The sequence below is a fragment of the Hydra vulgaris genome, chromosome 03, assembly GCF_038396675.1.
Source record: "Hydra vulgaris chromosome 03, alternate assembly HydraT2T_AEP".
Classification (NCBI taxonomy): Eukaryota; Metazoa; Cnidaria; class Hydrozoa; order Anthoathecata; family Hydridae; genus Hydra; species Hydra vulgaris.
The window spans coordinates 7532501-7558326 of NC_088922.1; the positions used below are offsets into that span (position 1 = coordinate 7532501).

General features: G+C 29.3%; 1 protein-coding gene across 1 annotated transcript in view; it reads left to right on the forward strand.

Moving 5' to 3' along the window:
- The window catches only part of LOC124808923 (nuclear transcription factor Y subunit alpha), a 34630-nt gene extending 9928 nt beyond the window's left edge, over nucleotides 1–24702 (forward strand). The window contains exons 2-3 of the mRNA XM_065792227.1: nucleotides 10099–10257; nucleotides 24168–24702. Coding sequence (XP_065648299.1) covers nucleotides 10099–10257; nucleotides 24168–24497 — 489 coding nt within the window. The 3' untranslated portion in view covers nucleotides 24498–24702. The remainder of the gene's footprint in view (nucleotides 1–10098; nucleotides 10258–24167) is intronic.
- The last annotated feature ends 1124 nt before the right edge of the window (nucleotides 24703–25826 follow it).

Sequence of the window (25826 nt, forward strand, 5' to 3'; positions counted from 1 at the left end):
CAAGAGCAATAGCCTTAACCTTTCTCACCTCTGTCTAATAGTCAATACTATCAGTATCGCTTCAATACCAAGCGATACTGATGATAAAAAGAATCATATAGTATCGCATTGTCTTGAATTGAGACTCTCAATAAAACAAAACAAAAAATTAAAATATGACTTATTGAATTTTTTATTAATAAAATACTAATACAATTGCTTTTTAGAGATTAAGTTATTTTTTTTTTTAACAATCTACAATACTTTGGCTATCATTCATTTGTTGTTTTTTACTTTGCTGTACTTTCGCTGGTATTTTAGGATTTTCTTCTATTAATATTTTAATAATTTTGGAGCATTTACTGTACATTTTACATCTAAACAATGTCAAATGAGTTAAATAATTTCGAGAGATTTAATTAAAGTAACGATGCCAGATGAGAAATTAAAATATGAATGCAGAATCACACAATTAATTAAATATAAATAACTGTAATGACTGTTACATAATCAATTCCCTTTGAACAGTCATTTCTCATACTCATTTAGAATAATCATTAACGATTGCATCACAAGCAATATCCTTCGGAGAATTATATGAAAAACTCTCTTTAATGATCACAAAATTATATTCCCTTGGAGATTAATTCTGCACAAAAAATTTTTGCCTTAATGGAATAAAAATTCAATAGAGTTAGAATAACGATATGAGAAACTACACACAGCAGGGGCGGATCCAGGTCATTGTTCTAGGGGTAGTCCTATCAAAAATATAAAAAATAAAATTTATGTTTCTTTTTTTAATAAAACAACTATTTCATTTGATCATTTCGAATGATTTTAGAAAAGTTGTAAGATAGTTTGCTAATAAATATATTGAATGGTTATATAAATACTTTTTTTTTTTGAGAAAAATAATAAAATTTTGAATTACAATTTTTGTATTTTTTCTTACTTTTTTAATTTTATCAATAATATTTTGAAGTTTGACATTTCTTAGGTAGGGGGGGGGGGAGGTTAGTAACCCCAAATACCACCCCCATTTCCTTTTTTGTCTGCCCCTTATGCACTGTTTAACATAATTCAATTGTTTGTAATAATTTAATATAGAAATAAATGTTAAACAAAATCTTTTCTTTCTTTTTAATCATGATAGAAAAAGTTGTAATAATGATAACAGATGAGAAATTAAAATACAGAAGTGATACCATACAATTATTTAAATTAAAACAAATACCAGATAAGAAGTTAAATAATAAACATGTCATATAACCATCTTTAAGAATTTCTTGAGTTAGTTATATACATCTCATTATTATACAAATTTACTATTTCAAATTATTAATCGTTTATAAAAATAAAACGCAAATTCTCATGATGACCTAAGTTACAACACCAAATGATACTATCCATACAAAACGATACCAACATAACCGATACTTTCAATACCAGTATCGTGTGATCTCGATATCGATACTGAAAAGTATCACATTGAGACCAAACGATACAAACATAAATGATACTTTCAATACCAGTATCGCGTGAGCTCAATATCAATACTGTAAGGTATCGCAACAGTACCAAATGATACCAACATTAACAATATTTTTGATACCAGTATCGCGTAATTTCGATGCTGGTACTGTATGGTTTCGCACCGATACCATACTATAAATTGAGACTCGAGACCGATTATCTAGTGTCTACTTTTTAATGCATGATAAAACCTATCGGTTATTGCTATTAGCAAATCAGCTGTTGAACGAGAAGATTGAAATCCATATTGATGATCAGAAAGAAAGTTATAAGATTCAAGATGAGTGATTAAATGTTTGTTAATTAAAAACTCAAAACCTTGCTTATAATAGGAAGAACACTAATGGTATGGTAGTAAGACGAGTCAGATCGCTCTCCAGAGTTTTTAAAAATATGGATAACAGATGCCACTTTCCAGCTTGCCGGAAAACAAGACTCTGATAAGCACTTGTTAAATAGTTTTGAAAGTATAAATGACAGCTCCAGAGAACACTCCTGCAAGACTACAAGTATGTTGTCTGGACCACAAGTTGGAGAAGAGTCTAAGCAGGAAATCACTTTTGATACAGAAGCTGGAGTGATTTGAATGTCAAGCAATTGATCAACCTGTTTGACCGCAATATCAAGCCCTTATTATTGATACTGTTAAAGATTCTCCAGAAATCACAAGAACCTAATTTTTGTGATGAAGTACGAGATTTTATGATCTGAGAATAGCGAGCTTTAGCGGTAGACAAAACCTTTTTACAATGGTTTTTAGTAATAGTAAACAGAAGTCTGTTTTTTGGAGGGTTATAGGGTAAACAGATTCTATCTGTTGACCAGCATTGCACCCCTTCGTCATCTATTAGGCTGGTGCAGATGTATTTTTAATACATTGCTCCCAATTTAGGATATTGAATGCTTGATCTTCTTGACTCAATGCATGGGTTTTGCTTGTGCTTTTGTTTTTATGACGAGGCAACTTATTCTATTATCTCCTAATGAGGGTACAGCTCTAAAACTCAGTTTTATGGTTCTGAGGTCAGCTGGCAGTCAGGTTTCCTGAATTCTGTGGTAGCTCTCAGAGAGGCTGATTCCATCAATAGCTGGAAAATATCAGAGTACTAACAGTGCCATGTTGAGCATGGATGGTGTCCCTGTTCATACATTTGGTGTGCATTGTTGAGGCCGCATTTCGACCCCTTTGTTATGGCTTAGGGTTTATTAATAGTAATGAGGCAATTTCTTGAACTTTTAAATAGTTTACTGAGTATTAACTATGCTTCAAGTCAAGTTCTTTAAAAAATTTAAAATGACTAAAGTACTGAAAACTATAAAACACAAAAAACCATCGTCATCACCAAGTTCTCTAAACCTATCATTCACTAATATTGGTGGTCTTTGAAGTAACTTTTCTTCTGTTGCGTCTTATCTCTTGCAAAGTTCATTAGACCTACTTGCTCTTTATAGACTAATTTGAGTTTAGCTGTCTCATCTTGTAATCTTAGTGTTGATGGTTATTTTCCATAAATTCGTAAAGACTCTAATAGTCTCATGCTCAGCCTGGGCATTTACATTCGTAAGAATTCACCCATTTTTATTGGGAAACTAGATTTGAATCCACAGGCTATTATTTTATGTCCTTTTATTTAGCACCACTTCACTCTATCGCCTTTCTCTTTGTTCTATATCGCTCTCCTCCATCTCAAGACTGCACTCTTTTCGATGTTATTTCTAATCAAATTGACCAAACCCTCTCTCTTTATCCGTCAGACAATATCATTGTTGTTGGTGACTTTAATGCTCATCACACTGAATGGCTTGACTCTAGTGTCAGTGACTCAGCTGGCGTTATAGCCCTCAACTTTTGTCTTTCTCAATCTTTAACTCAAATAGTTAACATTTCAACTCGCTTTCCAGACAACCTGAATCATTTACCTTCTCTACTCAACTTATGTCTTGTTTCTGATCCTAGCCAGTGCTCAGTTTCTTCACATTCACAATTAGGTGCTTCTGATCACGGTTTGTTCTCTCCAAAACTATTATTTCATTCTTCTTCATCATCAGAATCCCCCTATCATTGTACCTCTTGCAACTTTTTTTTGTTTTGTTTTGTTATTTTACCTCCCCAAGGCCCAGAAGGCCACTACAGATGAGGAGGCTACTTAATTGTGGTTATAACCCTCTCTCAACTCTATAACTACGAAACATGAACCTTGACGAACAAGACCGCTGCGCGGAGAAACAAATTGACTACCTTAAAGCTGACTGGGACTCTTTCCGTGATTTTCTTTGTTATAGCCTTTGGGTAGAAATCTTTTGTCTTCCCGACAAATGTGCTTTTTACATATCTTCTTGGATTCAGGCTGTCATGGAATCTTTTATTCTTTCTTGACGATTCCAGGTCAAGCCTCACTCTTCTCCATGGTTTTCCTTATTCCATTGTGCTGCTGCAATTTCGAATCGAAACTGTTACTTCCATATCTATAAGCAAAACAATTCTCCAGAAAACAGATTGTAAAAAGGTTTTTTTTAATGCCAAAGCTCACTATTCTCAAGTCATAAAATCTCGTATTTCATCACAACAATTAAGCTCTCATGACTTCTGGAGATTATTTAACAGTATCAATAATAAGGGAAAATCTGTAATTCGACCTCTCTTGTATGGTTCAGACTTTGTCATCTCACCTAAAGACAAAGCTGAATTGTTTGCTAAGAACTTTTCATCAACATCATGTCTTGATTCCACTAGTTGCGTTCTACTTGATATAGCCATCAAATAGGTTGATCTATTGCTTTACAGTCATATCACTCCAGTCTCTGTATCAAAAGTGATTTTCTGCTTAGACTGGGAACAAGACTCTGATAAGCAGTCTTGCCGGAAAACAAGACTACTTATCAGAGTCTTGTTTTCCAGCAAGCTGAAAAGCGGCATTTGTTACACCTATTTTCAAAAATTCTGGAGAGCGATCTGATTCATTTAACTACCTTCCCATTAGTCTTCTTCCTATCATAAGCAAGGTTTTTGATTCTTTAACTAACAAACACTTAATCTCTCAACTTGAATCTAATAACTTGTGAGGAAAACCATGGAGAAGAGTGAGACTTAACTTGGAATTGGATAGAGGGAATAAAAGATTCTATGCTTGCCTGAATCCAAGAAGATATGTAAGAAGCACATTTGTCAGCAGGAAGATGATAGATTTCTACCCAAGGGCCATCACAAAGAAAATTATGGAAAGAGTCTTAGTTAGCTTTAAGGTAGTTGTAAGAGGTATGATGTAAGGGGGATTCAGATGATGAAGAAGAATGAGATAGTAGTTTTAGAGAGATCAAACCGTGATCAGAAGCACCTAAGAGTGAATGTGGAGAAACTGAGCACCGACTAGGATCAGAAACAAGATATAAGTTTAGTAGAGGAGGTAAATGATTCGGATTGTCTGGAAGTCAAGTTGAAAAGTTGACTATTTGAGTTAAAGATTAAGAAAGGCAAAAGTTGTGGGCTTTAATGCCTGCAGAGTCACTGACACTAGAGCCCAGCCATTCAGTGTGATGATCATTAAAGTCACCAACAACAACAATATTGGCTGATGGATCAACAGAGAGGGCTTGGTCAATTTAATCAGAAATAACATCAAAAAGAGTACAGTATTGAGATGGAGGATAGCGATATAGGACAAATTGAAAGATGATAAAGTAAACTGGTGCTAAACAAAAGCAGATAAAAGAATAGTCAGTGGATTCAAACCTAGTTTCCTGAAAAATGGGTGAATTTTTACAAATATAAATGCCCACGCCAAGCATGTGACTATAGGAATCTTTACGAATTAATGGAAAATAACCATCTACACTAAGGTCACAAGATGAGGCAGCCAAACTCAGATTAGGCTCACAAAGAGGAAGTAGGTTTGGTGAACTTTGCAAGAGATAAGACTTAGCAGAAGAAAAGTTGCTTTAAAGACCGCAAATATAAGTGAATGATAGGTTTAGAGAGAAAGAGAGAACTAGGTGACAATGATGGTTTTTTGTGTTTTATAGTTTTTGGTACTTAAGTCATTTTAAATTTTTTAGAGAATACAATTACTCGTGAATTTTACTTACCAGGTACTTGGCGCTTCAATTTTTATTTACCCGGATTACCCGGGTAATTGCTGAAAAAAAGTCAAACAATAAAAATACAAGATAATAAATATATTTGTGTGTATTATTAATAGTTAATATTAGTTCAGTTGTCAATATAGGAATATTTTGTTTTAATATGTAGTTATTTTAGTAAGTAATTGATCAGTTTAGTTTTGTTTCCTTAAAATAATACTTTAAAAACACTAAACCACTGTAAGTTTTGGCAGTCGATCTGAAACGTATTTTGTAGAAAAATTCTTGCATTGGAATAAATCCTTTTACAATCCACTGATATAGGCTTAATGGTAAAAGTGCTTTGTATATATGTTCCAAGTTATTTGTTTTCTTCCCATTTCCTTCAATAATTTTCAGCCTTTTTTTAAGTTGCAATGATTTGTGGATTTGTTTTGGTGGTGTTAAAAATGTTAACAATGCGTTATGAAAAGTGTCTTCACCAAAAGATGCAGCTTTCTCCTAAGCTATTACTTTAACTTCAACGGGCATTATCGATTCTGGTTCACAAAATTAAAGTTTATTTTTTTGCAATTAATTTTATATTATATTTAGATAAATATGATAAAAATTCATTTGATTGCAGGTATTGGCCATTGTGAAGGAACATCAGTAGAGAAACTATAGATGTGTTTCGGCATTGACTGGTTCTTTTAATTAGCTCAGTACACATATCAAGAAAATCATAGCTCCTTAGGAATTAATCAAGTTTGCCTCTTTTTTCTTAATTCAATCCCAGCTTTTGCTAAATGTTCCATTATAGCTACAAGCTCTTTAAGGCATGAAATATGGTCACCAGATAAAACCACTGTACCTAGTTCCTCTAAAGTCATATATATAGGGTCACATAATAATATGAAATGATTTATCATATTAATCAAAGAATTCCAGTGTGTACGAAAATCTAACTATAAGTTCAAACTTTTACCTCATTTCAACAACATGATTTTGCAGAATGCTGTTTCGAACTAGTGAGTTCCTAAAAATTTGCACATTTTTCTTGTTTCCTTTATCACACTGTTTATGTCTATGGTTAGTTTCAGTATTTCTTCTTCTAAGTTCTTGTTCACAATAAAGTTTATATTTGCATAGCTGGAAAAATATTTGTCGATATTAGAATTTTTTTGCAAAAAGTAGAATTTTGAAGAATATGTCAGTAGAATTCATGAGTAATTGTATTTCCCTAGTCACAAATCAAAGTGTTTTGCTGTCGAAAAGCTGGGTGAATAAAAAAGCAATTGCTTTTACTCAGCGTTTTTCCAGTAATTGCTTTATGTGAATAAAAATTTAATTTATTCACATTTTTAATTTTTATTCATGTAAAGCTGAGCAGTTTCTCCAAAAACCCTGAGTAAAAGCAATTACTTTTTTTTATTCACTCTGCCGTAAATCAAGATTGTGTTGTTTATCAAAATAAAATACAAATTTTATTTCTTAATGGAAAAATATATATAAATGGAAAAAATGTGTTGTAATTTTTACAACTGATTTTTGGAATTTTATTTTTTACATTTTATTATCAAAACTTTTTGTACTTTTTCAATATAATTGTTTTAATATAAAGTACGAAAACAACAAAGCAAAAAATCTGTTTATTTGCAGTAAAAAAATTGCTTTAAACCTTTAAACACACCTTTTTTATGTCAACACAGCATAAAAATAAAATAAACAACAAATAACTAAATAGTTTCTTGTGACTACAAAACTTATTTATTTGCAGTAAAAATGTTGCTTTAAACCTTTAAATACACCTTTTTTACGTCAACATAGCATAAAATATAAAATAGACAACAAATAGCAAATAACAACAAGTAAATAGTTATTTTTGCAGAAAAAAATCTAGCGTATACATCTCGTATATACCAAGATAAAAATAAGTATGTTTTATAACTATTTTTACACTTTTTAACTGTTATTTCTTTTCAAAAATCTCTTCTCTCTTAACTCTCTCTTTTAATCAATGTTATTCTTTATATTTTTAAAATTGACTCAAAAACCAAGCGACTCAAAAACTAAGTAAATTCCTATCAAGATCATTTTCCAGTAGAAATTAGAAATGAAAATCAACTTATCAAGCAGATTAGTGCAACTTGTTCCGTGTCCTGCTGCCTTGTGGGATTCGCTTTCTAGGCAAAGGCCGGAAGTGTGCTTCCTATCATCAATACTATTTAATTCTGTCATGCCTATAGGAATATTTTTGATTCTTTTTTTTAATTTTTAACTTATTATTGTTTTTGTGTGTGTGTCTTTTATATAGTTGGAGGTGCCTTAGTTACTGAGTTAGCTCACCTGTAATTTTCTTTATATGTATGTCTGTGTTCTGTCTAAACCTCTGATGCGGTGTTCACTCAGCCATAAGTTACTTTATGCACGTGTGTGTTCCGTCTGAACCTCGGGCATGGTGTTCATTCACCTGTAAGTTATTTTATGTATGTTTGTGTTCTGTCTCAGGCCTTGTTTTAAATAAATAATGCTTAACGCATTAGCCTAATATGAGTTTGATGTCATAAAATTCTCTTTATCTTTCTATTTTTTAAAGACATAAATTTTTTTTAAATTACTGCAATAATATTAATTGCTGCAAAACAAGTTAAATATTATTTAACTCGTTTTTTGTTAATTACTATTTGGAAATGTTTATTTTCTTTCATTTTTTTTTTTTATATTAAATAATTAAATTTAATACTACACTTTTAAAAATGTTTGATATAAACAAATTTCTTTCTTTTCTCGACATTTGTATAAATGAATTAAAATATGTTAAATTTCTTTAAATGATTATTTTAACTTTTGATTTAACTTTTTTTTTTTTTTTAATGCATCAAAATTTGAAATTTTTGATTCAGCCTCGGAACACATTTATTTTAAAATAATTTTGAGTAAAAAAAATGTTTAGGAAGGAAAACCGAATTAAGCTAATTTTTTTTTTAAATGAAATTTAAATATTTAACAATATTTAGTAATATTTTTAAATAAATTTGGCAGTTAAGTTAAACCCAAGCATTAACTTTAATTTTAATAAACTTAAATATAATTTTTTAATCAAAATTAAATTATATATTTTTAAATCAAAACAAAATTATATATTTTTTTATAAGTTTATATATTTTTATTAAATTAGTTTTAAATTAAATTATATACTTTTTATCGGAATTAAATTATATAAATATGATCTTTGCTTTAAGCCTAAAGTATTAGCTTTTTTTAAGCGAAAAAATCAATTATTACAATAAAATAAAAACAAAATAAAATAAAGTCATCATATAAAATAAATATAAAATAAAATTTATCTTTTTTTTATTATTAATTTATTTTTCATTACCAAACAGAAGTCCAAGCAAATTTTTTTTTATCGCAATCAAAAGTTGTTCTTGGGCTCGCAAGATGATAAATAAAAGTTGTTGTCATATATATTTCTTTTATGTTTTTTTTTTTACATTTTAAATACAAAAAAAAATTTGTCAATAAATATATACAATTTTGTTTTCTGTTAATACATATTTTGATAAAATAATTAGTTTATTGAGCTCAGTAACTAACTAGCGACTGTTAAACTATAAAAACTACACTCTAAATATCAACTATATTTATTTTAAAAATGAAATTGTTGAAACTTAATATTTAGTATTTTGTGAGATATTTAGTAATTTAGTAATGATATTTAGTAATTTAGTAATGTTCTTCCTAATGCATTTCCAAAATACCTTATTTAATGTTTTAATATTACTGTTTACAGGAAGTAACTCCTTTTAACTATTCCAGGTAAGGTCAGGATCATCATGATCACCCTGCTACTGATATCATGTCGCCCAGTACTACCTGACCCGTGTCCACTGCCTTGTAGGGTATCCTTTTTTAGGCAAAGGCTAGAAGAAACAAACTTCGACTTGAAAATTCCCTGCCTTGGGGCTCTTCCTTGAGGCTAAAAATGGAATCTTGATAAAAGTACTCATCTTGGTCAGAAGTTAATTGCATCCAACTATTGTCTTGTAGAAGGCCTCATAGGCTAAGACTTAAAAGGTAAGCAGAATAATTCTGCTAACTAGCCATGAACCTCTTCTTCATCTATTAAGTTGGCCTAGATGTCAAACTGTGTTAAATTGTTTCCTGCCTAAAACGATGAATGCTGGATTGACTCTACTCATAGATTTTTCTTGTACCTCCTTTATAGTGGCTATGCAACTCATTCTGTTATCTCCCAATAAGGGTATAGCTCTAAAATTCAGTTTAATAGTTCTGAGGCTGGCTGGTAGTAAGATTTCCCAAACTCTTTGGTATCTCTTACAAAGGCTGATTTCATCTGCAGTTGTTAATTTTAAATAAAAAAACTAATTTCAATAAAAAATCACATTCTTTCATTTTCAATAAACCTAAAGTTAGACAGCTAAAAGTGAATTATTATTCAAATAATATTTTTGTAAATTAAATATAAATTTTTATGATTTAATTAATTTTTTTAAATTTTAGATGAATGGACAACAAGTTATTGCACAGCGTGTGCCTGTTGCAGTTGAACCACTTGATGAACCTTTATATGTTAATGCTAAACAATACCATAGAATAATAAAACGCAGATTGGCTCGAGCAAAGCTAGAAGCTGAGGGTAAAATTCCTAAAGCAAGGAGGGTATGTTAAATCTCTAATTTAATTTATTAGATTTTCTTAAAAACAGTTTTGTTTTCCATCCATAAAGTTTTTTGTTTGTTTTGTTAAAGTCAGATTTTATGTTGTTTGAAAAAAAAAACGTTTTGAAAACAACATAAAATCTGACTTTGACAATCTCTACTAAAGAAAGTATATGTGTAGAGAAAATGTGATAATTTTTTTTTGCTATAAATCTTATATGTAGATATAAGCTTATATAAATCTTATATGTAGATATAAATACAGCTTTACACATTTGTTGACAAAAGCTTTTTTCTCTAATTATTTTTACTTTTACTCAATTGTGACGAAACATACCTGAATCTGCAGTATAAGGTATATATCTTATGCAATATATATATATATATATATATATATATATATATATATATATATATATATTAGTGAAATAAAAAATACTTTTTAGTTTAAAATACATGTTTCGAACTTACAAAGTTCATCAACAGTTTAAAATGACCAATGTAAAATTTTTCAGTATAAAGGTTACAAAGTAATTAAAAATCCATTAAAAATTGCTATTCAAAAAACTTTTTATAATACTTAATTAAAATAAAAATTATTATAATACAAAGGAAAAGGAAATAATAAAAGTACACTCAAAATTACAGTTAACATTCATTACGCAAAAGATATTTTACAATAAAGGACAGGATGTTAATATAAGTTAGATTAGAACAGTTCAACACCTCTGTGCCTAACTTGTTTGCTTAACTCAGGGTTCTGCCATTTTATATAAAGACTTTCTTTAATTTCTAATTCAGTTTCCCCATTGGCAGAATCCAGAATGGTAAAACATTCTGCAGTTGCTTTATTAAAACAATCTATGTTGGATTTAATATGTTTAATATGTGATTTTTTATCTTCCATAAATTTTCATCAATATGTTGAGAATGTATGTGTTGGACAGTTCGCCCTATGTAACAAACATTACAGTTTGCGCAATTAAATTTATAAACAATGTTAGATTTTAAATTTCTGGAAATAATATCTTTTAATGAAAAAAACTGTTGGATTTTAGTAGAAGTAAATGCCAATTTTATGACAAATTTTTCTTTGCAAAACAGCTTTATTAACTCCGATATTTTGTTTTGAGCATTTAAAGATCATTCACCAATATAGGGTAATTTAAAATATTTACATTCATATTTAGGTTTTTCAAAAGGTTCAGAGTGTTTAAGATCGAAATATTTTTTTAAGGAATTATCTATTAATTTATTAGGATATTGATTCTTAAGTAAAGTTATTTTAGTTGAGTGAATATTTTCATGAAATCCTGCTCAGGTGTTATTTATTTTAAATGTACGGTCAATGAGAGTTTTAATTAGCCCCAATTTGTATTAAAATGATATAAAACTAAAGTAATTAGTCAATAGCCCAGTAAAAGTTTCTTTATGGTATTACTAGTTATGAGGTTAAAAGGGTAGTTTTGAAGTATTTTAAATACTGCTATTTCAATAGTTTCATCTAACAGTATGTTAGTAAATAAATTTTCAACATCAAATGAAACAATATGAGTTCCCTTAAAATTATTTACTTTAAGGTCATTGATAAATGAAAAAGAATCTTTTGATGAATATTTATTGTTTATGCATGGTTGAACTAAGTTGCTAAGGAATTTCGCTAATTTATAATTATATGAATTTATAAAAGATATAATAGGTCTAAATTTTGGAATGTCATTGAATTTTTTATGCATTTTGGGTGTCCCATAAATTTTCGCAGGATGAGAACCTGTGGGGTATATTTTTTTATATTGTTCAGTAGTTTTCTTTGTTTAATTTATGATGAAATCGATATAATTGTCCTTGCCTGAATTTTGTAGGATCTTTGTCAAGAAGTTTAAATTTATTTCCATCATTTATAATTAAATAGGTTGCCTTATTGTAGTCAGTTCTATTTAATAGAATCACACCGTTACCTTTATCCGGTTTTACAATAACTAACATTTTATTTTTTCTTAGTTTTTTAATAATCCCATGTTTGCGCAAAGTGCTTTTAGATGGTTTATAAATAAAATAATATGTATTAGCAATATGTGCTAATTCTGTTTTAACTCTATTAGAATTGTTTTTATTAATAATATTTTCATTCAACGATTGATAAATCATTTCAAAAGAAGTAAAAATATCACTTTTATTCAACCTGTCTGGGGGTATGGAGTGGTTAAGCCCGTTCCTTAAAGTTTCTAATTCATCCTGAGTTAATTGAAATTTAGATAAATTATATATATATATCCTGAGTTAATTGAAATTTATATATATTTATATATATGTATATATATATATATATATATATATATATATATATTATATATATATATATATATATATATTTAAAACAGAGACCAACAAAAACAAATTTTTTTATGGTTTTGAGCAAACAATATGTTTTTGTATAGCATTTCTTATTTTGATTTCAAATATGCAACTCATTTTTTAGCATCACGTCAAATTGTAAAGATATCTGGGTTCAAATCTTTAGCATTTGGGATAAATCCCTAATATTGTCAAAAAAACAATTATTCAAAAGTTTGTCAACCTGGGTTTCAAAAGAAGCGTATTTTCATAAAAATTTTAAAAATAATAAAAGTAAACTAAACATATTGATAAAAAATAAGTTGCATATTTGAAATCAAAATGTGTGATGCTCTTAAAAAATGTATTTTTTGCACGACATTAGAAAAAAAAAAAAATGGATTGACCTGTGTAATAACATATATATATATATGTTATTACTCACTGTGTGTGTGTGTTATACACACACACACAGTGAGTCACATACTTAGACTTTTGGTTGTCAGAAGAGCTACTAAAATAACCAGTTTGCTCGTTGTTGGTCGCTCGCCAACATTTTATTTTGCCTGTCGCTATTTTTTACAAAAATTTTTTCGTTATAGCGGAATTCTGCATAGTTTAGTCATTTTTCCTTATGGGGCTAAGGGTACACTAGAAATAATTTGTACAAATAAAAGTAGTATTGTAAGCTATTGATAACATTCACTTTTCTACTTTCAAATAAAGCACGTTGCTATATACGCATTTAGATTTTCACTTGCTCTTTTTTACTACAACAAAATCTTGAAAAATACATAAAAAAACATTTCACAAATATTTGAAGCCCTTTGCATTTAATGTGTTTTTTTTTTTTAAACATCTTCACTTCCAACAAGGCTGCAAGCAACCACTATTAGAGTTTGAAATTACTGGGAAAAAAAAGATTAAGTTTATACAGCAATATAATGATTAACAGAAGACTTAAAACATTGCATGTTATATGAGATAGGAAAACAAGATGAAGGAACTAAATTCCAAAAAACAGATATTCGAGGAAAAAAATTAGACAAATAAAGATTTTTGGGGCACTTAGGAACAGTCACAGTAAAAGGATGAGACTTAATTGAATGACAAGTAATACGAGAATGAATTTTAGTTGATGGCAAAAGAGACGCTGACCTCAAGAGCTGGTCCAACTATGTTCACAATGGGCAATTTGTCTAAAAGAGAAAGTGCATCATTCTGAGATCGCTCCAGGTACGGCAAAAGTACTCACTACAATGACGGATTTGAGATTTATAGATAAAGAATAGAATCAGGAGTAAGAAAGTGTGGAGCACAATAAAAAACATCCTTAAGAGATACTAATTTTGCAATGGATTTGATATATGCTTTCATAATAACGTACTCATCAAGTACATTACCGTTCATAAATAAAGGAAGATCTAGATTGTTGTAATAACATTTTTGATCATCATAAAAAAAATTGAGTTTTATCTAAATCAAAGTTCACCAGCCACTGAGAGCCCATGCTGTTTTTTTCTGGGATATCATTAATGTAAATTAAATAAAGTATAGGGCTAAGGATAGAACCTTAAGGAACTCCTGAAGTTACAGGAAAAAAAGAAGTGTGCTATCTATCGAGGACAACTTTTATACTACAATTAGTAAGGAAGGCTTCAATAATCTTAATAAATATACTGATACACCGTAAGAAGAGTGGTTATGGAGAAGACTGGCATGCTAAACTTTATCAAAGGCTTTAGAAATGTTTAGAGCAATAACTCTAACCTCTATACATCTATCTAATGTACAATAAAACCTATCAGTTATTACCATTAACAAATCAGCAGTGGAATGAGAAGATCAAAATCCATATTGATGATCAGAAAGTAAGTTATGAGATTCAAGATAAGAGATTAAGTGTTTGTTAATTAAAAACTCAAAAACCTTTGCTTATAATAGTAAGAAGACTAATGGCATCTGTTATTTATCTTTTGAAAAGATAAATAACAGATGCCACTTTCCAGCAGACTGGAAAACAATACTCTGATAAGCACTTGTTAAATAGTTTTGAAAGTATAGAAGACAGCTCAGGAGAACACTTTTGCAAGACTATATCAGGTATGTTGTCTGGACCACAAGCTGTAGAAGAGTCTAAGCAGGAAATCACTTTAGGTACAGAAGTTAAAGTGGTACAAATTTCAAGCAATGAATCAACCTGTTTATTGGCTATATCAGGTAGGATGTGATTAGAATCAAGAGATGAGATTGATGAAAAGTTCCAGCAAACAAATCAGCTTTGTCTTAGGTAAAGTAACAAAATCTGAACCATGTAAGAGAGGAGGAATAACAGATTTGCATGTATTATAAACAATGTTAAAGATTCTCTAAAAGTGTCTAGAGCCTAATTTTTGAGATGATATATGAGATTTTGTGATCTGAGAATAGCGGGCTTTGGCATTAGGCAAAACCTTTTGGTAATTGCTTCTAGCAATAGTAAACAGGCCCCTGTTTTCTGGATAATAGTTTTGATGATAGATATGGAAGTAATAGTTAAGATTGCAGCAGCACAATTAGAGGAAAACCATGGAGAAGAGGCTTGACTTAGAATTGTCAAGAGGGAATAAAACATTATATGCCAGCCTGAATCCAAGAAGTTAAAACCTGTTCCATAAAATTTGAGACTAACATGAATTAGCAATATTTAATTAGTAAGCTTGATAAAATAATTAGTATTTGGTATCAAATGAAAACTCTATCTTTCCTCTTTCAATTAGCATATAAGTTCTCTGATTATTTTTTGTTTAGATAACAATTTAAAATGCCAAATCAACAAGCCCTAAAAAGTCGTGTGTATAATTTAAAAAAAAAAATAACATAAAGATGGAAAACGCGTTGTTTGGGACCATTTCAAGATGGAGGACTACTCAAAAGCTACAATTTATAGATATATGAACAGTTACGATCAAAATAAACCATTGGGTTGCAAAGCTGGAAGTGGAAGAAGGCCTACTCTTAATACACAAAACAACCGCATCAAATTAAGGGAAATGTTTAACAATCGAAGAGGTGTGTCACTTTCAAAAGCTTCTAGAAGACTTGGTTGTAGCAAAAGCACCATCGGATGAATCTTAAAATGCTTTAAAAAGTTTATTCTTTGTTATAAGAAAAAAAAAAGACTAAGCAGAACTCCTGAACAGAGGCTTTGGGGTCGCCGAAAATGTGGTCGACTTTATTTAAAATATCGCAACCATGAATTTATTATTAAGAGTATTTATTATTAAGAATTTATTAAGAGTAAATGGTAGTATCATCAACAAACAATACTACCTCAGATGTGAGAATATCTGGAAGATCGTTAATGTAAATTAAAAAGAGTATAGGGCCTTTAAATTAAAATGGATAGAACCTTGAGGAACCCCTGAAGTGACAGGATATAAAGAGTGCTGTCCATCGAGGACAACTTTTATACTACAATTGGTAAAGAAGGACTCAATAATCTTAAAGATGTTACCTGATACACCATGCCAGACTTTATCAAAAGCTTTAGAAATGTCAAGAGCAACAGCCTTAACCTCTCCACATTTTTTTTTTTTTTTAAATAATTCACCTCCCCAAAGCCGAGAAGGCCACTACAGATGAGGAGGCTACTTGTGGTTATCACCCTCTCTCAACTCTATAACTCCGAAACACGAACCTTGACGAACAAGGCCGCTGCGCGGAGAAACAAGTTGAGTGCGGTACTACCAGGGACGTGGTGGGAATCGAACATCTATCTAATGCACAATAAAACCTATCGGTATTACTGTTAACAAATCAGCTGTAGAACGAGAAGATTGAAATCCATATTGACGATCATAAAGAAAGTTATTAGATTCAAGATGAGAGATTAAGTGTTTGTTGATTAAAGATTCAAAAACCTTGCTTATGATATGAAGAGGACTAATGGGACGGTAGTTAGACAAATTGGATCACTCTCCAGAGTTTTTGAAAATAGGGATGCCGGTTTCCAGCAGGCTGAAAAACAAGGGTCTGATATGCACTTGTTAAATAGTTTTAAAAGTACAGACGACAGCTCCAGAACACTTCTGCCAGACTATAACAGGTATGTTGTCCGGACCACAAGCTGTAGAAGAGTCTATGCAGGAAGTTACTTTAGATACAGAAGCTGGAGTGATACAAATGTCAAGTAATGGATCAACCTGTTTGTTGGCTGTATCAGGTAGAACGCAACTAGTGGAATCAAGAGATGATATTGATGAAATGTTCTTAGCAAATAATTCAGCTTTATCATTAGGTGAGGTGACAAAATTTGAACCTTACAAGAGAGGTGGAATAACAGATTTGCCCTTATTATTTGTCAAATTATTTGAGTTATGTCCCCTACTATATAAACATAAGCCTGAAGGTTAGCAAAGTAGTAAAATCCAATTCAAAAAAGGCCTATGTAAAGCTACAGAAACATCAAAAGAAACGAAAATACATATAAACATAGCAACTTTCAAAGACAAAATTTCATTTATCTCAAAAGTGGAAATGTGTGACATGTGCCTTTTTTCCCCTGTAGTCTTTACATATATATACATCTACATATATATTAGGGTGTCTTAAGCCCTCCTTTAGATAAAAAATCATAACTCAGTGTTTTTTATGTGTTGTGGTTATCCTTTGTGATTAATTTATGCCTTATTTAAGTTCAATTGTCCAATATTTATTACATTCCTTAGTCCATTTTCTACTTATTGGGTCTCTAATTTTATTTTAGAAATGTTCTTAAAAAATAAATTAACCTGGTACTCAAATGAAGCGAAATTATATAAAAATTCAAAAAAAAATTTTTATTTATTTAAAAAAAAAAATTTTTAATTTCAAGTTTTTTATGTTTAATACAAAAACTATAATTTTTTATGCAATGAAATCTAAAAAAAATATTGTTTACATAAAATTAATGTTACATTTTTGAATTTTTATAAAATTTTGCTTTATTTAAGTAACATGTTAACTTATTTTTAAAGATTTTTCTTAATAATGTTATTGACCCATAAAATTGGAAATGTATTAAATATTGAACAATTGAGCATTTTATATATATATATATATATATATATATATATATATATATATATATATATATATATATATATATATATATATATATATATTAGGGTTGGCCACAATATCAAACAAATTTTCAAATTAGGTAATTCTGCTACTAGCTGCATCGAATATTGTTCATTTTGCTCTAAAAAACATTTTTTGTTATGAAAATATTCTTGTAGCACATCTCTAAGTATTCCCGCATTTCATTTTTAATATGAATTTGAAATCAAAACGAAAAACACAAATCCTCCATTATATCTGTTCTGCTATTTAATTTATTCGGTTAAATACAAACAAATATTAGCGTTTTTTGTAAACAAACGGAATATGCGCATTTTTTTATAATGCGAAATTTTTAAATCAGACTTAATTTTGCTTATGCAAAAAATACTAAGAGTTTAACAAAGATGTCTGAGTATCTTTCTAATAAGATGTTCATATTTTAATTGTAAAACAAAACAAAACAAAAATCTTTTGTTCTGATACTTATAGATTTTTATTTTACAACACAATAACTTTATTTAATGGTTTTCATACAATAAATAGACACCTGTAAGAGTTTTCGGTATTCGTTGAATTGTGTTCAAAAATATGTTTAATTTAAATTAAAACTCATTATGTTTATCTTATGTTTATTTTTGTACAAATTGTAGGTCCAGATGCTTACTTACATACGTACTGACTATTTATTATAATCAGCCAGGTTATTGTTATATATATATTGTTAACAGGTTAAATGTCTATATAATTAAGATAATTAAGTGGTTAATACTATATGCTTATCTTTTTTTCAATTCCATTTTATGTAAATCAAAGTAAATATTTGATAAAGAAAATGTCACTAATTAAACCAAAGAAAAATGACATTGAACCAACCAAATTAAAAAAGTTGGTAAAAAAGAAATACTTGAAAGTATTGAAGTCAACTAACAAAATATGGTTAGTTGGATATCCGTTAGAAGATTTAAAAACAAGCTCTTTGCCCACTACCAGAAATGTTTATAAATTTTTCAGGTTAGGCTTAATACTATATTAAGATTGAAGTTATAACTTTATGTTTTTGAAAGTTTATTTAAAGTTTTAAATTATTTGCATCATCCATTTCAAGGTATCACTTGCAAGTTATTGATAGCTCTTATGAAGAGTTTACTGAAGTTAGGGTGGCATTGCACACTTAAAGCAACATTTCGAAATCTAAGTTAGCTGCATTGCTTACTATTAAATCAGTCAAGCTCTTTTGGGATAAAGCTGGCATTCCTTATAAACAAGACAAGTACAGTATTGACAATATTTTAAGGCTACATGACAAATGGAGGTTGCTTGTAAAATCTCAAAATAGGATTTCTAATAAGAAGAGTTTACTTGAACAAAACTTTATTCAATCATTAAATGGCATTTTTGATATTAGTTCTCCTAGTTGGAAAGATGACATTAGAAAAACCAGATCAGCTAAGGATGCAGATAAAGATATTGCCTGGTTTACAGTTCTTAAAAATGGAATAAAAACTGGAGGAATTGGTGTAAAAGATAATTTGCTACATTCTAGTGTTAGGAGAAAAAAAGAAAGAATCGAAAAGAAACAGGTGGCAACTGAAAAAGAAAAAAGAAGAAAAATAGATGATGAAGAAACTGTTAAGTTGGTTGGTTATAGTAGTGACCTAGATGAATATTCATGTCACTAAATCTAGTCATTCTATGAGTTCTGCATCTCCAAACTCTCCTAAAAGTGATCCTGAGTTTGATATTTCTAAAAAGCAGCAAGGAGAAAAAAAAGATACTGAATCAGATAATATCACACTGGTTTTGCCAAAAAACTTTATTTCTCACCCAATGATAAAAACAACTGCAGAGAGAACTAAGTTATCAAATCCTCCGCTGATGATGAATACTTCTGCAATTCTAGTTTTAGGTTCGTTTTTTATTAATAAATAAGCAAGATTATTGTACACAAATTTAAAAAGAAATATATATTTTTTAATTTTATACAGGTGGTGTTAAACCTGATGATGTTAGCCTTTCAATAAATACTATAAGAAGATTAAGAAAGCTAAATAGGCAAGTAATGGCATGGAAAATAATAACAGAATTTCAAAATAAGATTAAATCAGATTATTTGACTTTTCATTGGGACGGAAAACTTTTAAAACAAATCTCAGGGCAAAGGTTTGAGTATTTAACTGTTTTGGTCAGTGGTTTTCCTAATTACGTTGAAGGAAAAATATTATCAATAAAACCTATACAGTCTAGTACAGGACTTTCTATTTGCAAAGGAATCTTGGAAAACTTAGAGAATTGGGATCTCAAAGCTAACATTGTTGCCCAGGTTTTTGATACGACTGCATGTAATACAGGAGTTAAAAATGGAGCTGCAACTCTTTTAGAGGATTGTAAATCAATGAAAACTCTTTGGCTGGCTTGTCGCCATCACATTTTAGAATTGATCTTGGGAGCATTTTGGAACTCCTTATTTAAAAAAGAAAAAAAAGCTAGTTATAATATAGATTTCAAAGACTTTTAACAAGAATGGATTTGCGCAGAGAAGGCTCCACTAAAAAAACTAAATAGGTTTCTAGATCTTGAAAATTCTTTCCTTAAAACGAAAGCAGACGTAACTCGTGTGTTCTTAGAGAAACAAGTAAAATGTAAGCATCGCCGAGGTGATTATAAGGAAGCTGCAGAGTTAGCACTTTATCTTTTAGGCGGACCAGAACCTAAAATCTGGAAAACCTGTGGAGCAAATCATCATGCCAGATGGATGTCACACTTGTTATATGCACCAAAAATGTTCATCTTTAAAGAAGATATACTTGATTCTAATGTAGCAAAGTTAAAAATCTTTTTGACTTTCAGCTCAGTTTTATATGTTAAAGCTTGGTTAGAAGCAACAAAAGGCTCTGATGCACCAATTAACGATATTCATTTATACAATGATCTAGGCGCTCTGGGGCAGATCTCAGGCTTCTCTAATGCAGTTCAGAAAGCTCAAGAAGTTCTTAACAGGCACTCATGGTATCTAACTGAGGAGGTGTCAGTCTTCAGTCTCTTTTCTAATAAGGTTTCTGCTAAAGAAAAGGCTAATATTGCGTTAAAAATAATAAATGCGGGAAAGCCACTTGCTATCAACTCTAGAAAACCTAATCTTCCATCTATTCACAAGAACTCAGATTTATTGTCATATATTGGGAAAAGATCTTGGTTGCTCTTTCATAACTTATACGATAACAGTAAATGGCTCAAACTTCTTCCTTCAGAATGGGAGGAAGATGGAAACTTTTTAAAGATAAAACATTTTATTAAAACAGTCAAGGTTACAAACAAGGTTGCAGAGCGAAGAATCAAGTTATGTTCGGATTATCTTCAGATACTCACAAAGATGAGACAAAGGTATTTTAAAAAAGTATTTAAAATTTTATTCAGATGTTTTATACAGAATGTTTGGCTAATTTTAGGATGAGGAAGTACAAAACGAAATAAAAGAAGTCGTTGAAAATCATAGAAAACTTGAAGGTAATTTCAAAAAGAAAGAATTATTCTCTGACTTTGTTCAATTCAAATAACAATTTCCGTTATACCATGCATCACTGCACCATATAGCACCTCGGTTATATAGAATAAAAGATTCGTTTTTTTATGTTAAAATATATTTTGTGTGATAATTAAAGCATTTTAAACATTTGAAATAGATGCTAAATGTTTCCCAATCCCACATCACCTAATTTTTTGTAGTGATATTTTTGCGTAAAAACACGATTCTTTAAATAAAATGCGGCAGTACTTAGAAACATCCTAGAAAACTTTTTTTTTACAATAATAATTTTTAAATGGTAAGGAACAACTTTTTATGCAGCCCCGTGTAATTTTCAAATATTTTAGATTTTGGCCAACCCTAATATATATATATATATATATATATATATATATATATATATATATATATATATATATATATTTATATATATACATATATATATACATATATATATACACACACACCTATGAAAATATACCCGGAAATCTTCACTAAGCATGTAAAATTAATACATAACAATTGCTATGTTTTCTACAAATGTAGGTTGGACTGCAAAGGGCAAATTAACACAAATTTACTAGATCACAAAAATTTTTGCAAAAAAAATTAATTTACTGCAACAAAAATAGGGAAGTTTTTTCATAAGATTCTCTATTATAAGACAACTATTATGTTTTAAATATTATTTGTATAAAACAGATGTTAATCCAGGTAATACAAATACAGGATAAAAATTCTTATTATATGCCAAAAATTAAAAAAATTAAAATGAGGTAATTAAGAGCTTGTTAGAGGTATATAAAGTACATACGCGGTAGGGAGGGGGGGGGTGTTAAAAGCATTGGGTGCTTAATGCGTACTTAATGGATGGCCCCTTACTACTTCAATCAGCTTCAAAAGCTAAAAAAAGTAGTTAGAGGGTATATACAAATAAATAAACTTAAAAGGGTAGCATTTCTTGGTGATACTCATGGTCCAAAAAGTACACGCATTAATTTTAAAATTAGCTTTGCCCGACCTGAAAGACGAATAATCAAAAGCAGCATTTGTTAGACCAGGTTAATTTGCATCAAAATCGTTTTAAAACATAATAAAACCTTTTACCCAGTAATATAAAAATTAGTCATCGCGATTGCTTTAAATAATATACTTTCAAGATCATTAAATGGCTTAGGCCATTGCAGTATGTAGTTTACAATTCGCAATCGCTTTTTTCACCCCTCGTTTTTAAATTTATGGTTTTACTATTTACATAACAAATATGACTCCTTGCTCTAATTTGTTATGATAAATGGTGAAATAACTTTCTAACCTAATTTTAACTTTCTAACCTAGTAAGAAAGTTAAAATTTAAATAATTTTAACTTTCTAACTAGGTTAGAAAGTTAAAATTATTTAAAATTAAATTGTAAATAAATATAACGTCAGATTGCCGATCTAAGTTTGCTTTTAATGTTGTATATGCATATAATGTATGTATATATATATATATATATGTATGTATGTGTATATATATATATATATGTATATATATATATATATATATATATATACATATATTTGTATACATATGTATATACACATATATGTGTATATATTCATATATATATATATAGAGTATATACACATATAATGTGGTAGTGGTGTCGTGGTAGAGCGCTCGCTTTATAAGCGAGCCTCCTCATCTATAGTGACCTTATTGGCCTTGGGGAGGTGAATTAACAAAATATATATATATATACATATATATATATATATATATATATATATATATATATATATATATATATATATATATATATATATATATATATATATATATATATACGTATATATATATACATATATATATATATATAATAATATATATATATATATATATATATATATATATATATATATATATATATATATATATATATATATATATATATGTATATGTGTATATATACACGTATATATACGTATATATACATATATGTATTTATATATATATATTTATATATGTATATGTATATTTATATATGTATATATATTTATATATGTATATGTATATTTATATATGTATATATATTTATATATGTATATGTATATATATATATCTATATATCTATATATATCTATATCTATATATATATATATATCTATACATATATATATATATATATATATATATATATATATATATATATATATATATATATATATATATATAATATATATATATATATATATAAATATATATATATATAAAATGTATAAAAGGTTTTCTTCTGTCATTCAAAATAAAACTCAGAAACTTTGATTTGGATTGATAAGGAAGAAATACTTTTTGTCTTGCTATATTATAAACTTTCTGACCCACCATAGTTTTTTCTACATAACTCACAGAAGCGTTGAACAAAGAAAAGACAACCAGCTCCTCAGATAAGTTTAATGGATTTAATGGTTACGTTTGCATATTCAAGGTCAATTGGTTTAAACTTTATCATCAACTAAAAGAAAGGCAGGTTGTTAGCTGAGGCAGCAGTAGTAATAGCAGCTTACTATTACTACTTTCTGTAAAAAAACGAATGAACCGAAACATCCTTTTTCTGCTTCATTATTTTTGGATAATAAATGACTTTTGACATCCATTTTTTATGATGATCAGAACCAAATGCTGAAACCTTTAAAAGTTTTAAAAAGAGTGAAAAGTTTTTCTCTCCATTCCATTCTTTAATTATTCCATTCGTTTCTTTATTTTAAGTACTTGTTGAAATAAAAAATTATTTTTTTAATGAGGCCATTTCCATACTCAAAGTTCTTTTATAGTCTTGTTAAAGTTAAAAAATCTTCATTGAACCTTTTAAAAAGCTCTTGGGGATTTTTGAATACAGTGTTTTGCACCAGGTTGCCGCAATTTTAGCTGTTTAATTTGAACTGTTGTTGAAACCTTTCTTAAACTTGTTTTAATTTTTAAACAGAAATACCTGCACGAGTCTCGACATCTACACGCTGTACGACGAAATAGAAGTATGGGTGGCAGGTTTGTTGGAAAAGGAAAATCTGACGACAAAGACATAGAAAATGAAATGGTTTCACCGAGAACGATAGATAACTCGAATAGTTTTCACGCAGTTAATGGATATCAAACATCTAATTTTCCATCGCTAAACACTAACCAATCAAAACCCATGCAACACACTTTAATTCAAATACAAAGTAACATGCCGGTGATGTCAGCGGTAATTCAACCATCATCGAATCGAGGTGAAAGTTTTTCTACTGCCAACCGAAACTATGATGCAGATTGATATATTTTGCTTTAGTGATCTCTATAAATTGGTTTTTAAATATTATATTTATTTCTTTATCTTAAAGTATTATATGTGGAAAATTTATTTTACAGTTGTATTACGTTAGCTAATGCAGTTGTGAAATTAACGTTGTAAAATAAAAGAATAATATGTAAAACGAAAGTAAAATAATTTTTTGTTAATTAAATTGAAAAGTAGCTTTTTATGTTATATTTTACATTTTTGTATACTCTTCGAAATTTTGATTTTGATTGTTATAAATAAAAAAGAGCGAGGTTTTACATAACATGTTCTAAGCTGTTAAAGTAAAAAAAAATGTTTTTATTTTAAATGATATCAGAATGTTTAGAAATTTTTTCTTAAATTTGAGTCGCTGTGCGCCGCAAATTATGGTAAGCTCTTGTTGTGACGGTGTCCTTCACGTCCGCAAACATGAGTTATGATCCTTTCATTTGCAAGATAATCTGCCCAAACCCTCAGTCGATATATCAAGATTCATCACACCTATCTATATTTAATTCAGTTCATGTATGTGTGCTCCGATGCGCTTATCCTTAAATATCCCATTTACCCCATTGGGAAATACCCATTTACCCCTTACGAAATCGGTAAGGAAGGAAGTGTGAACTTTTTTGTTAAATAATCTTCCGCGGTGCTCTGTGATAAGACCGTATGGACTTCTTAGAGCAGTTTAAAAAAATCGATATGGCGGACGTAAAGGACGCTCAATGTCGGAATAGTGGTTTGTCGAGAGTGCCTGCCGCAAATTATAGATTAAGGTTTGGTATACTTATTGAAAGTTTACTGTCGACCATGAAATCCTGCTCGAAAAACTAAAATACTAGGGAATAAACTATATAACTATAAAATGGCTATTTCCTGTAGTGTTCCTCAAAGTTGTATATTGGAATATACAACTTTGAGGAACACCACAGGAAATAGCCATTTTATAGTTTATTCCGTAGTATTTTAGTTTTTCGAGCAGGATTTCATGGTCGACAGTAAACATTCAATAAGTATATCCAAAGTTGTATATTGTTCTTTATAAAATATAATTATAAAAATAATTTATATAGATTACTAAAATAAAGTCTCAAATTTAATGAGAATTATGTTTGCCTGCGACACAAACTTATTCCGGACTAATAATGACATATCCAAGCTCTTTTCTACAATGAGTGATGAAATTAAAAACATATCTACTTGGTTCAAATGTAACAAATTAACTCTTAAAAGTTACGATTCTTTTTTCGCCGTCAGAAGCGTGTGATCCGCTTGATTAATTTTGCGAATTGTTTTACTCATTCCAAACCATTAGTTATGGAG